Source organism: Periplaneta americana, chromosome 4 (assembly GCF_040183065.1).
Source record: "Periplaneta americana isolate PAMFEO1 chromosome 4, P.americana_PAMFEO1_priV1, whole genome shotgun sequence".
Lineage (NCBI taxonomy): Eukaryota > Metazoa > Arthropoda > Insecta > Blattodea > Blattidae > Periplaneta > Periplaneta americana.
This window is the reverse complement of record NC_091120.1, coordinates 136,479,958-136,493,340: the sequence shown is the minus strand read 5'-3', so window position 1 is coordinate 136,493,340 and position 13,383 is coordinate 136,479,958. Positions and strand designations below refer to the sequence as shown.

Here is a 13,383-nt window from a genome sequence, read left to right as displayed (position 1 = left end):
AGGTAAGCTCGGTAACACCTGACATGTTATCCAGAGCCTGGCAGGAGTTGGAATATCGCGTCACACATGGCGCTCATATCGAATCGCTGTAATGATACAAAAACCTGGGAACCTTGTGCACCGTATGAGCCATCAAACAAAATTTAATATTAAAATAAAAATAATATTTAAGTGGGACTTACTTTAGAGACACAGTGTACTTCATTGAAGCTCTCGTGTTTCCGCATGTAATTTTCTAGTATCAACTTGTCGATACTAGTCCGTGCGTGTAGCAACGAATTGTGTAGACAACGTTGTATATATATATATATTGCTGTGACTGCGATAACCGCATTAGTGATTTTGTGATAACTGAATCGTCTGTACTTCCCAGATTTCCTATTTCGTTATTTTTAACAGAATTTAACACAAATACTTGCGACTAGTGTGGGATCCTTTCTGATTTTGCATTAAATTACTTACGTATATAGTGCCATCTATACGATGAATATTGCAAACACTACTGGCTAGCAGTGTTAGTCATATTAGCATATCTACAACCTTCGACACCGTCAACGATATCGTGGGGTTGTTGTGTTTACATTATTTTGAGTAGGTGCGGTTTTTATTGTAAATTTATTGAGAAAATATAGATAAAATGTCTGCAAGAGGTGGGAAGAAACGTCAGAAAGCAATGTCAAAGTCGCAGAGGGCCAATGTGACATTCCCAGTGGGGCGGATGCACCGGTATTTGAAGATGGGGACACACCGCTTGCGTATTGGAGTCGGCTCTCCAGTGTACATGGCAGCCGTCATAGAGTATCTTACAGGTTTGAACTATCTTAAACTGAGTAAATTTTAATGTTTATTAAAGTACGAAAATTTGTGTTTTTAGAATAGAATTTGTAAAAACAGATTTATAGAAATGTTTGTTTTAACTGACCTTCGTACAAAGAGGTTATGATTTATATCTCTAAACATATTTTAATTCGGTTGACTCATTTCATTACATTGACAGCCTATGCGGCATGTTTACATAATTATATATGTATATATTTTATTTTTAGCGGAAGTTTTGGAACTGGCAGGAAACGCTGCAAGAGACAATAGGAAAGGACGTATAACACCACGACACATTCTGCTAGCTGTTGCTAATGACGAGGAATTACACTTGGTAATACAGCATACTAACATTAATACCGAAGAAATTGATCTAGAATCCAGGGGCTAGCCTCTCATTTTGATGTTGAACAGAGTAAATTTCAGAATACGGATTCCTTCCTTTCCCTCTGACTTCAAAATTCCAACCTTGTGCACCTTGTGCCTTTTCGTAAGCATGATGATGCGCATTCGACAAACAGACAAATCTGCTCTTTTTACTATTTCGAGATACAATTGTCAGTGAGGAATCCGTATACTGAAATTTTCCCAATCATCAGGAAAAGTAAAGAAAAATGAACGATTGGTCTAATACTACAGTACCAAATTCATTTTTATAATAATAATAACAATAATAATAATAATAATAATAATCCGCGGCGCTACAGCCAACAGCCCATGAAGGGCCTAGACCGACCAGCCGGGTGTTGGCCTCACGCCCACATGCCGAAGCAGAGGTGGACGATCATCCAACCAGAATGGAGGTATCGTGTGGTTAGCACGATGATCCCCCCAGCCATTATAGCTGGTATTCGCAACCGGATTTCACTACCTATCGTAGCTCCCCAAGTGCATCACGATGCTGGGTGGGAACCGGTCCCATACACTGGCCGAAATTTCATGAGAAAATTTCTTCTCCCATGAGGACTCGAACCAACGCGCATTCCGTAACGCAAGTCCTAGGCGGGATGCCTTAGACCGTGACGCCATGGCGCGGGACCATTTTTATTATACCGATAGAAATTTCAGAATAATACTGAGGTTTTATGTCATAAATTAGATATAAGGAAGCAAAAATGTTACGACAATAAAATAATCTTTTTTTTGCTTAAGGGACGACATTGACACCTCGAAAATAAAATTGTAATGTTTTGCATAGTGATTATTGGAAAACAATTGATAGACATATTGATAGAAATATATCTACTTTATACGCTATCAAGGTGCTTGGGTGTCAATGAGAAAAATTCCGCCACTACCTGGGATTGAACCTGGGACATTCCAGTCCATAGCCAGTTGCTCTACTAACTGAGCTACCCAACCATCTGACTAGCTATTGTTGATAGAGCTACGTGTAACACAGTCCTGCGAATTTTTTTTTAAGCACAGGGTTGAACAGGTCTCTGAACCTAATTTTGATGCACTGAATTGAAATCTGCTTACCATTCTTTCATATGGTTTTTAATTAATTTTTTTAGCAATTTATAGTTTTTAAGTATACTTTAAAATTCAATACCTGATAAAATCTCAATTGTATGGGTACAACAGTTTAAAATGAATAACGATATTTCAAACATACTGTTGGAAAACTATCTTTTCCTCTTCTTAGTAGAAAATGAATGCTGAGTTGGCAAGTGTTTTTTGTCCTGATGAAACCTGTTTGTTATTAAACACTGATAGATAGTCAGTGATCATGGAGACAGACGTCTCATTGATCCTCGTATAGATAAAACCCGTCATGCCAATATCTTAGATTTTCTGTGTAAGTTTTACACACAAAATGTGGCACAAAATTTTTGTCGTGATCTCCTAATTTTTAATTTTAAAATAGGCCAGATACAAACTCTGGTCAATGGAGTAATATTTCTTTTCACATAACACCCACATACAGTAGCTTTGCAAATTAAAGTGAACAAGCCATTATATTAAATTACTATTACACGATAAAATGGATGTTCAATGTACCTCAGTAATTTATGTGAACTCCTTTGTTTGTAATTACATCATTGGCACGATCTGGCATGAGTTCCACTAGATTTCCACCACAATTATTTCATCACGAAACCAAACATGAATGAGAAACAAATGCTTTTTTTTTTTTTTTTTTGCAATACATGATATGTAAGTTAATTATTTTTAGCATATATTTGCCAGTGAAAGTAAAATTTACAATTCATTTCTTAATTACCATGGCAACAATTCTTGAACAGGTTTGAAATACTTATACTTGATTGCAAGAAAACAGACCTATAAATAATGTATTCCTCCATTAGTTAGTGGACCTTTAAAGTTAGTGGATTGTCGGGTTGCAGAACAGGAATTTAACGGGCCACTAGTTACTGGATCATTAACCAAGCATCTTTGGATTTCACGTGGCTAACGAGAAAGACAGGCTACAGCGTAATGTCACATTTTTAGTCCTAACATGGCCAACATTGAACAAATTTATATGTAAATGCACGTTTAACATGAGTTTAATATAGCAATTCCTTTGTCTTTTTAGAACTTTGAAAATGTATTTATATTAGGTGATTGTCAAGATGGCCATGACTAGACTAGACCATAATAACCACGTGACTTCAATTTGTACTGAAGCCTGTCTTTCTCGTTAGCCACGGGATTTCACAAGTGACGCAATAGGAACATGAATGAATAAAAAGTGAACATGGCTGCTAGACTGATGTGAGGCATAAGTACTAGTTTGACAGGTCTGAAATACTTACAGTACGAGTTGGAAATAACGTAGCACCCAACAGAATAGTAACCTAACAATCAAACCTTGAATTAATGGATCTTTACCAAAATCTACAAATGCATTGATTACTTATTGATTGTAATGTGAAATGTGCAATTTGGCAATCATTTAAAGAGATCGTTGATAGTAATCGTAACATTGAATAATTGTACCATAAGCTTGCGGGAGATATAGCCTATATTTTTTTTAGATTTTTCAAGAAAATATGCCAATAACACAGTCTCACTGGTATGAATATTAACGTTTTTATCGAAACACCACTTTCGAAAAACATTGTAGGCTACTTCATATCTTAAAGGAATAGTTGTTGGTATTTGCCGTGATCATCCAGGTAAATAATACTAGTGGAGAGAGGGCTAAATGTAATTTCTGCTACAGAACTGCAACCGCAGTCAGCTGTGGTGGTTATGGCAGCCATATTGGTAATGTAAAAATATTTTACATTCGTTCATATGAATGCTTTCATGTGTTCAAATGGACTTTTCGGAGACCGAAATACTATTTGCATTGGTAGAGCACCCAAGAATAAAATATGCCTTGTCTGACGACATAGAATCTGAAGTTTTTGACGAAAATTAAGCTTAAGATATTCGAAATTGTCTTTACAAACACACATTATTATCCTAATATGTCATAAAAAGTAGAACATTTACCATAAGTTACGTAAATAAAACGCCTTCCGCTTTATATTATTATTTAATATCAGTTATTATAGTTTATGAAATACTATGCAGTAGCGCTGCATGTCGGTATTTGTTCAAATCAGTACTAACAGCCATGTAACTACAGGCTGAGGCACAGTTACCAGTTCAAGTACAGATAACTGTAAAGATGACGATAACTGTTGTTTCAGAATCTCGTTTCAAACATCAGCACATTAAATCGTAGATAACTCTGTATGTACAGGTAACTGTCTTTCCAGAAACCGGGCATTACAGCCTTTCGCCCAACTTCCAAAAGTCTACAATGCACTGTTAAACATGAATGTCTGCCCTAGTTGTAGCTATTAACTAATGGGTTAAGTCTACCACAGATAGTCTCAGATTTATTGTACTTTTCCTAACTATTAAATGGTAATCTTGTGATGAAGTCTTTCTTTTCTAGCCATATTTTCCTTTATTCTGGGGCATGATGGATCCAGTCTCTCAGTTTCGTTTCAGGATAGAATTAACTGTAGCTAACCCGTCACCACATTCTTCAGCAATTTGCCCTTGTATCGTGGTAGTGTGCTCTGCTAATGTTACAATTTTAAAGTTGTGTCACATTTCTAGAGATGTGAGCATACAGATCAGTGCAGTTGTAAGACTTCAATGTACCTAAAATGCTTTTGGGGACGGAAATGAGAGGAAATAATTAACACATTGCAAAAAATATAAATTGCAGACCTGCAACAAAGAAACACTGAAAATTATCATGTTCAGATTAATTTGCATGCTACTGTATGTAACAAAAATTGTTTTGATTGTTCACACAGCCTCGTCTAGATGTAGGTACGCCTTAAGACAAAAAAAAAGTTTATAAGTCCTACTCAGCCATACGCCCCTATTCACAGTAGACTTTGACATGTAGTTAGCCTGAATTGCGATGTAAGGTAAGAACTCGGTGATACTGTTACATGTTACTTTAACTTACTGGTAAAGTATGAAGTGCTTAGCGAGCGAAGAGTACACAGGTTCAATCCTCCTATATGATTTTTTTTTTATAAAATTTCATTATTTTCTTAAATAATGACTTTAAATCAACACTTTATTTACATTGTCATTGCTTTATAATATCAGCTTTCTTTCCTAATACAAAATATATTGTATATAATATAGTTTCGGTTAGTTTCAGTTAATTGCAATATTATTGGTAGTCGTGTGGGTGGATGCGCTCACTTATAAGAAGCAGCACATGTCTATGTTTTGTTTTCTGTCATCTTACTGAGTTATACCATGACTGATCACACACACAAGGACGTAAGCACAAAGAAATCACTGCTTACTCTTGTTAATACTGCAGGTTACTCGATTTCCTCGGCTGCAAGGATCGGTATCCCTGTATCTACAGCCCACAGGTGGGCTGTAGATGGTGTTGAACACTGTCGTCCAGGTTCTGGAAGAAGACGTGTGTTCACTCTTGAACAAAATGCAGCTCTTGTTGCGGAAACAGTCAGGAATCCTTACCAGTCTGCTTCTGCCATTAGAACTAATTTTCATTTCCGTAGATCTTCTTGAACAGCTCTGCCGCATTTAAAAGGACTCTTTGCCCACATAGCAGCAAAAGAAAAACACCTAAAAGACGATCATAAGCTGTTTCGTCTCGTGTTTGCAGAGGAAAATGCCAATTGCAACTGGAATAGAGTCATATTTTCAGATGAGATTACATTTTCTTCTACACATGGGGGAAAAATGATCGTCTACTGTCCATGATGAGTTCGATATGATGAAAAGTACGTGATTAAGCAATTTCGCTGAGACTGTGTATCTGTGTCTTGCTGGGGCTGGATGTCTCGTGATGGTCTGGGTGTTTGTGGATGCTCGATGAAACACTGAACAGGAAACAATACAAGGTCATCCTTGAACACATCATGATTCCCTCTGTGAGGATGCATTATTGGATGGAGTCATTGATTTCGTACAAGATAATCATTCTGTTGATACATCCAATGCGGTTTCATATTGGTTTACCAAGAGGCAGGATATCACTGTGATGGACTGGCTTCCCTGTTCATCCAATTTGAATCACAATAAAAATGTATGAGCAGAGGTCAAAAAAGAAGTGGAGTTGAAATGGTCTGCATATCAACAGAGGACAAAGGACGCCCTGTGGGCTCAAATTCAAGAACCCTGGGATACAGTATTGTCACGTCGTTTGTACTGTAGAAATTTGATTTCATATGCCTCAAAGGTTGAAGCAAGTAGGCCTACCTAATTTGAGAAAAATTCGTTCTGGCACTGGGAATCGAACCCGGGACCTCTCAGCTCTGTGCACAGAGTGCTCTTTCCAACTGAGCTATGCCAGGACACAATCCATGGCACCGGCCAAACTCCCCTCATTGTATCGTCAAGTAATCAGGCTGAGGGATCACATACCTGATATTAGAAATATTTATTTTTGTTGGGATTTGTTCCTTCATTATTTAGTTTCATTAATCTTAGATGTAAGAAAGAAAAAAGCTTATTTTCGTTTTTGTGTGAGCACATCATGCCACAACTCACAAACAATTTAAAGGCAAAACACAGACCATAACCAGCATACTAAATGTTTTTTGTTAAACAAAAAATAAAAATAAAACAGAGGCAGGATTTGATCTTGTGAACTTATAATTAGTGAACTAACATTTTAAACCACTCATCCACAGCTTTATGAGTATGTTACACATACTCTTGGTATGTGACACACACCTCAAAGAATTGAAGGAAAACACAAAACATTCTAGTATGAATGCAGCTTTACGCAAGTACACCTGAGGTGTGCTGATCGGCACTTAGTTTCTTGAGCCTTCCTTTTTTTCTTTTTTCTTAGATGTACCATTTGAACTTGTCATTTTTTTCACATACAAGATTCAAAATACAATATACGTTTAAAACACTAGATTTAATCTGTACTGAGGATGGAAGATCTGTTATATTAGAGGAAAGAATTTTTATAACCTCTGTATTATCTTTATTGCTTAAGAAATGGGAACTCAAGGACTGGAAATGGATGTGAGCTAGGATCACAGGAAGAACCTTAAAAAATGTTAAAAAATATGACAACCTGAAAACAGAGATAGATAGTGGTAAAACATGCAAATGATTTGATGTGTTTACATAACTAATATACCATGCTACAAATCAGATGTGTTAAGTTCTAATACTAGATGGTGAACTCTAAATTTTTCACTAATCTAAAAATCTGCAATCCCTGTAACCTTGGACAATTCTCTCCAATACACATTGAATACACCTCATCTTTGTAATGTAGCTGCTGAAATATACAACAAGCATCGTGCATTTTACCCATCATTTGTAAGAAGAGGAAATTCATAGTGAAACCTAGTGGAGCACGTGTTGTCAGCGAATAGCTGGATACACTATGAAGATAGATAGAACTCATAAATTTTGTGTTCAATACAGAATTGTACATAATCTGTACCGCAAAAACTAGTAATATTTTCGAAATCAGGGCATTCGATTTGACCTTTATAACATAAAATATTTCGTGCTGCAAAATTGCCACAGCCTATGTAATTAACAATGATGGCCTTAAATATTCGTGTTTTATAGTTTTACTAGTGGCTTGTGCAGCAAATGCTGCAAAGTAAGTTCATTAGACGTTCAAATAAACATTTTTCAGATTTATTTTTAATGAAGAATACCAGACATTCTGAAAGTTATTTGCTTCCATAATAATGATAGATACTCTCTCTCGAGCCAGTACTGAAGAGAACCACGCATATAAATATCTACACCACACAGCCATTAAATATATGAAAAAGACCCAACCCTGCTTGATTAATAACTATAAAAATATTTGATTTTTAATAATAATATTATCTTACATAAGTTTTTTAGCTTTCAATAACATATACTATATAGCCGCCACTCAGTAAAATATAGAAATCAAAATCTAATTTAAGTTATTCTCTACATCTACTTATATAACCCCAAAACGTTTCACTTTCATATCATCAATATAGGATTAATATGTATAATTAATGAAAAATAGTCACATCATGGCATTAACTACAATAATATTTCATTTCTAATGGTAATAATGTCATCAAACCGCCTCAAGTTTTATAGTTTTTAATATCCAATACACAGCTGTACCCAGAAAATTACACACCACAGAATAGAACCTGTAAATTATTTTTAGTAAGCTAAGTTTTTAATAACCAATTTAATTTGAGCTCTAAATATGTCAGCATTCTTGAATCGTGTAATATTGTTTACTGTAGTGTGTGTTTTGTTTTATTCTGAAATGGAATTAACTAGTTCTCAAAACTGACGACAGACGGATTTTGGAAAATAGGAAAATTATATTGAAAAATTGACATTTCACTGAAAACTACTATTTTTTCTTAAAAACTTTGAGTTCCAAGCTTCAAAATGAGGGGTCATTTATTAAAATTCGTTCAGCCATTTTCCCGTAATTTCTGTTACCAGTTCAAATTATATATATAGATATACATTTCTCCTTCTGTACTCTGTCTTTAACTTAATCATTAATACTACATTTCTTGTGTTTTTTCTCTTTTGATTTTTACATATACCCCTGCATTGTATCAGCCTGTTTTTTTTTTTAAGATTTTACTATTAATATGTAGCATTTTTTAATATCAAAGATAGATATTGTCTGTTTTGCTTGCTTTTAGCCAAGCCATCATTCTCTTGTAGACTCCCATGAGAAGCTGTCCACAAACAATTTGTTTTAGTGCTCTCAGAAGAAAGACATACATTCACATAGTTATAGGAACTTACATATTGATTTTGTGTATTGGATAGATACGAGAGTTTTATTGAATCTAGGTTTATCAAGAATGTACGTAGATAAGCAAAATTGGTATTCCTGTATATTTTATTCATCAGTCACTCAGTCCCTTACTATCTCTCAGTGTTATCACTTTTTCCATTTGAATAATGAAACATAGAGCATTGATTTAGCAGTCCTGTTTGGGCTCATTCAGTTACAACCTGTTGACTTCTAGATAAAGAGTTCAACTCCATGCTGCTGTGAGATTTGTAGAGAGAAAAGCAACAGTTAGGCAGGTTTTGTCTAAGAATTTCTGTTTTTCCAAATATTGCCCTCTTTTTTTCTGCTCCTCCTCCTTCTCCATTCCCTCCACTTTATATTTCTTTTCCTCCCTGCATCCTTTTTCTCATACTTCTATTCATCTTCTCTTTCTTTTCCACCTTTCCCTTCTCATGTTAGGCTATTTCTTATTCTTCTCCTTCTCTTCCCCCTAGTTCTTCATTTTTTCTCCTTTTTCCTTCTCTTTTCACTAATTTTTTTTCCTCCAGCTCCTCTTCCTATTAATCATTTGTTTTATCGCTTTCTTCTACCATTTCTGTTGCTCCATCACCCCCTTTTATCCTTTTTCCACTTCTTTCTCTTCCTCACTGTCCTCTTCTTTTTCTCCACTTTTTTCTTCATCCTTCTTCCTTTCTCGTTCTTTTCCTTCCTCTTTTCAGTCCACATATTTCATATCCTTATCTTTCTTTTCTTCTTGTTCCTCTTTATTCAATTTCTTTCTGTATCACAACCACCTACTACTACTACTACTACTACTACTACTACCACCACCACCACCACCACCACCACCACCACCACCACCACCACCACCACCACCACCACCACCACCACCACCACCACCACCACCACCACTACTACTACTAATACTTCTTCTACTACTACTACTCCCACAGCTGTCTGCTGCTGCTATTACTGCTACTATTACCACCATTTAATAGAACATAGGAAAATGGTCAATTGCCACAATTAACTACATTTTTTATGCCAAGTGCTTGTCTGCTGATAACCTTATTTATGAATCTTTTGAACTAGTATTACGGTATTTTGGATAAAGGTCTTCCCCCCCCCCTCCCCCCTCTTAAAAAATATTTTCTTATAATTCTTCATATCTCAGTTCAGTTAATGGGAATAATTTTGGTAACACCTTCTATACACTCGAGCATTTGAGGAGGTCCATTCCACATCATATTAAGTCCACTGATGTAATTTTATGAGGGGAGAAGAAAAATTGTGTATGTGCCTACTAAGGGAGGTAAATTAAAATACTAAAATTATTAATTACTGGAAGAACTTAATTCATCAGAATCAATTATATTTGAAATCACTTTTACATCATACTGTCCTGAAATTCAGAAAATATCATGGACATAATATGGTTTGATGTGAACTTAAAAAAAATTTCTTTCTCAATATTTGTAAAAATTCAACCAAAGTCATTGTGTGAGCAATAGGTAACACTCCCTGATTTACTCCTATGTAATATTGAATCACAAAGGTATAATGTTCATTAATGCTAACGATCTTGATCAACTTTCTTTTTAGTTGAGAAAACCCTTTCCATGGCCCTGCGTATATCAGTGGAACCAACCTTCCCTATGCTAGCACGGTAATTCGAACAGAGTTAAATAAGGATCCTTAACAGTGTTTCTGCAGATTGTACATCATATGATTATTATAGAAAACAATAATTTTTTAATGAAAATAAATCTCCTAAACACCTATTAATTATTAAAAATATAGTAAAAATATTATAACGAAGTTCACTTTGTTCCTGTTGTGCTGTTTTCTTCTTCACTCTTTTCCTGCTTCCTGTGCTATTCTGACCTATAGACACTTCTTTCTTCATTTTCACGGATATCACATGCACAATTGGACAGCAGCGACACTGAACTGGTACAAAGTTCGACAATATGTCAATACTGTAAATTTTGCTAGGTTTTCTCAGTGCAGGAAACTTGACATGCAACCTTACAATGAAAAATATTAATTGGTTTTGGACAGAATTCGGTTTGACATGGACAAAGATGTGGACATAATATGATTTGTCATGAACACCCAATTTCACGCATTCTTTTCAAGGGGATTTAATACAGCTAGACCCAAACAGACTTCACAGTATGATAGAGCATGTTCAGAACTATACGAAATCATATAGAACTCAATTTCGTCTGTGGGTGAACTTAATACAGTTTGGAACGAATCTACTCATTTGTTTCACGTAATGTATATGAAGATTTATATAGAGGTATCTGATTGACAGTTGGTGTTCCAGAAGTCTCCTTTTTACGTTTTAATAGCTTGTGTTTTGTTATCCTTTTTAAAAGTTTGAACATGATTCTTCATTTGCACTTGCTTTTTCTTTGACAGTATTCAGATAAATTAATTTTGAGTCAAATTCTTATTTCATCTTTACTGTCGCCACATAGGTATTCATATTTTTGGATACTGTCATGGTGGCTCAGTGCTAAAACATTGGGCTTATAAACTAGGGGCCTGAGTTCAGAACCCACTCCACCCTGAACTTATGTTGGACAAGCCCATGGTCCAGGCAACACAAGGGTTTTCTCCAGGTACTCAAGTTACCCTGTGACATCCAAACAATTCATCGTCATCATTAATTATTGTGAGTGCAGCATACACCCACTGCCTATTATGCACTCTGGATAGCCTCTGATGAACTAAGTTGTCTATACTTCTCGGCACTAACATCTATGAGCATGCCTACAGAATTAAGGCTAATAACAGCAAGTTAAGGGACGTGGATAGAGAAAACATATTCTTGATATTTCACTCTACTTTTTCATTAAAGAAAGAAGGTAATGTTATAAAAATTAGATTCCGAGATTTTTGCTGCATTCCTAATACAGAAAAAATAGTTTTAGCAGTATGTCTGTCTTCCATATATATATATATATATATATATATATATATAATACACACACATACAGTGATTTCTCCTGAACTACTGGATGGATTTTATATTCAGTTTCTATGAGACAATTTACATTGTCCTTCTCTTTAACACATGTTTCCTATGCATACATTACATTGCATTGCATAGGTCTTATCACTGTTCAATATATTTGTAATTTAGTATTGATACCAGAACAATGGACAGGGGGACAAGACTAACTAGTAACTTTCGAGGAACATCACTTTTGTTGACGTCATACAAAATTTTGTCCAATATTCTTTTGAGAAGATGAACTCCGTATATAGAAGAAATTATTGGGGATCAACAGTGTGGTTTTAGGCGTAATAGATCGACTGTTGATCAGATTTTTTGTATTCGACAGATATTGGAGAAAAAATGGGAGTATAAGGGTACAGTGTATCAGTTATTCATAGATTTAAAAAAGGCATATGTCTCGGTTAAGAGAGAAGCTTTATGTCACATTCTTATTGAATTTGGCATTCCCAAGAAACTAGTTCGATTAATTAAAATGTGTCTCAATGAAACTTACAGCAGAGTCTGTCTAGGCCAGCTTCTGTCTGATGCTTTTCCAATTCACTGTGGGCTAAAGCAAGGAGATGCACTATCACCTTTACTTTATAACTTCGCTCTAGAATATGCCATTGGGAAAGTTCAGGATAACAGAGAGGGTTTGGAATTGAACGGGTTACATCAGATGCTTGTCTATGCGGATGATGTGAATGTGTTAGGAGAAAATCCACAAATGGTTAGGGAAAATACGGGAATTTTACTTGAAGCAAGTAAAGCGATAAGTTTGGAAGTAAATCCCGAAAAGACAAAGTTATGATTATGTCTCGTGACCAGAATATTTTACGAAATAGAAATATAAAAATCGCAGATTTATCCTTCAAAGAGGTGGAAAAATTCAATTATTTTGGAGCAACTGTAACAAATATAAATGACACTCAGGAGGAATAAATATGGGAAATGCATGTTATTATTCGATTGAGAAGCTTTTGTCATCTAGTCTGCTGTCAAAAAATTGGAAGTTAGAATTTATAAAACAGTTGTATTACCGATTGTTTGTATGGTTGTGAAACTTGGACTCTCACTTTGAGAGAGGAACAGAGATTAAGGGTGTTTGAGAATAAGGTTCTTAGGAAAATATTTGGGGCTAAAAGGGATGAAGTTACAGGAGAATGGAGAAAGTTACACAACGCAGAACTGCACACATTGTGCTCTTCACCTGACATAATTAGGAACATTAAATCCTGACGTTTGATATAGGCAGGGCATGTAGCACGTATGAGCAAATCTGGAAATGCATATAGAGTGTTAGTTGGGAGGCCAGAGGGAA

At 35.5% G+C, this 13,383-nt stretch overlaps 1 protein-coding gene across 1 annotated transcript in view; it reads left to right on the top strand.

The window, feature by feature from the left end:
- Nucleotides 1-553: 553 nt before the first annotated feature.
- LOC138698217 (core histone macro-H2A.1-like) overlaps nucleotides 554-13,383 on the top strand; it is a 32,371-nt gene continuing 19,541 nt past the window's right edge. Inside the window, exons 1-2 of the mRNA XM_069824008.1 lie at nucleotides 554-809; nucleotides 1,047-1,153. Coding sequence (XP_069680109.1) covers nucleotides 638-809; nucleotides 1,047-1,153 — 279 coding nt within the window. The 5' untranslated portion in view covers nucleotides 554-637. The remainder of the gene's footprint in view (nucleotides 810-1,046; nucleotides 1,154-13,383) is intronic.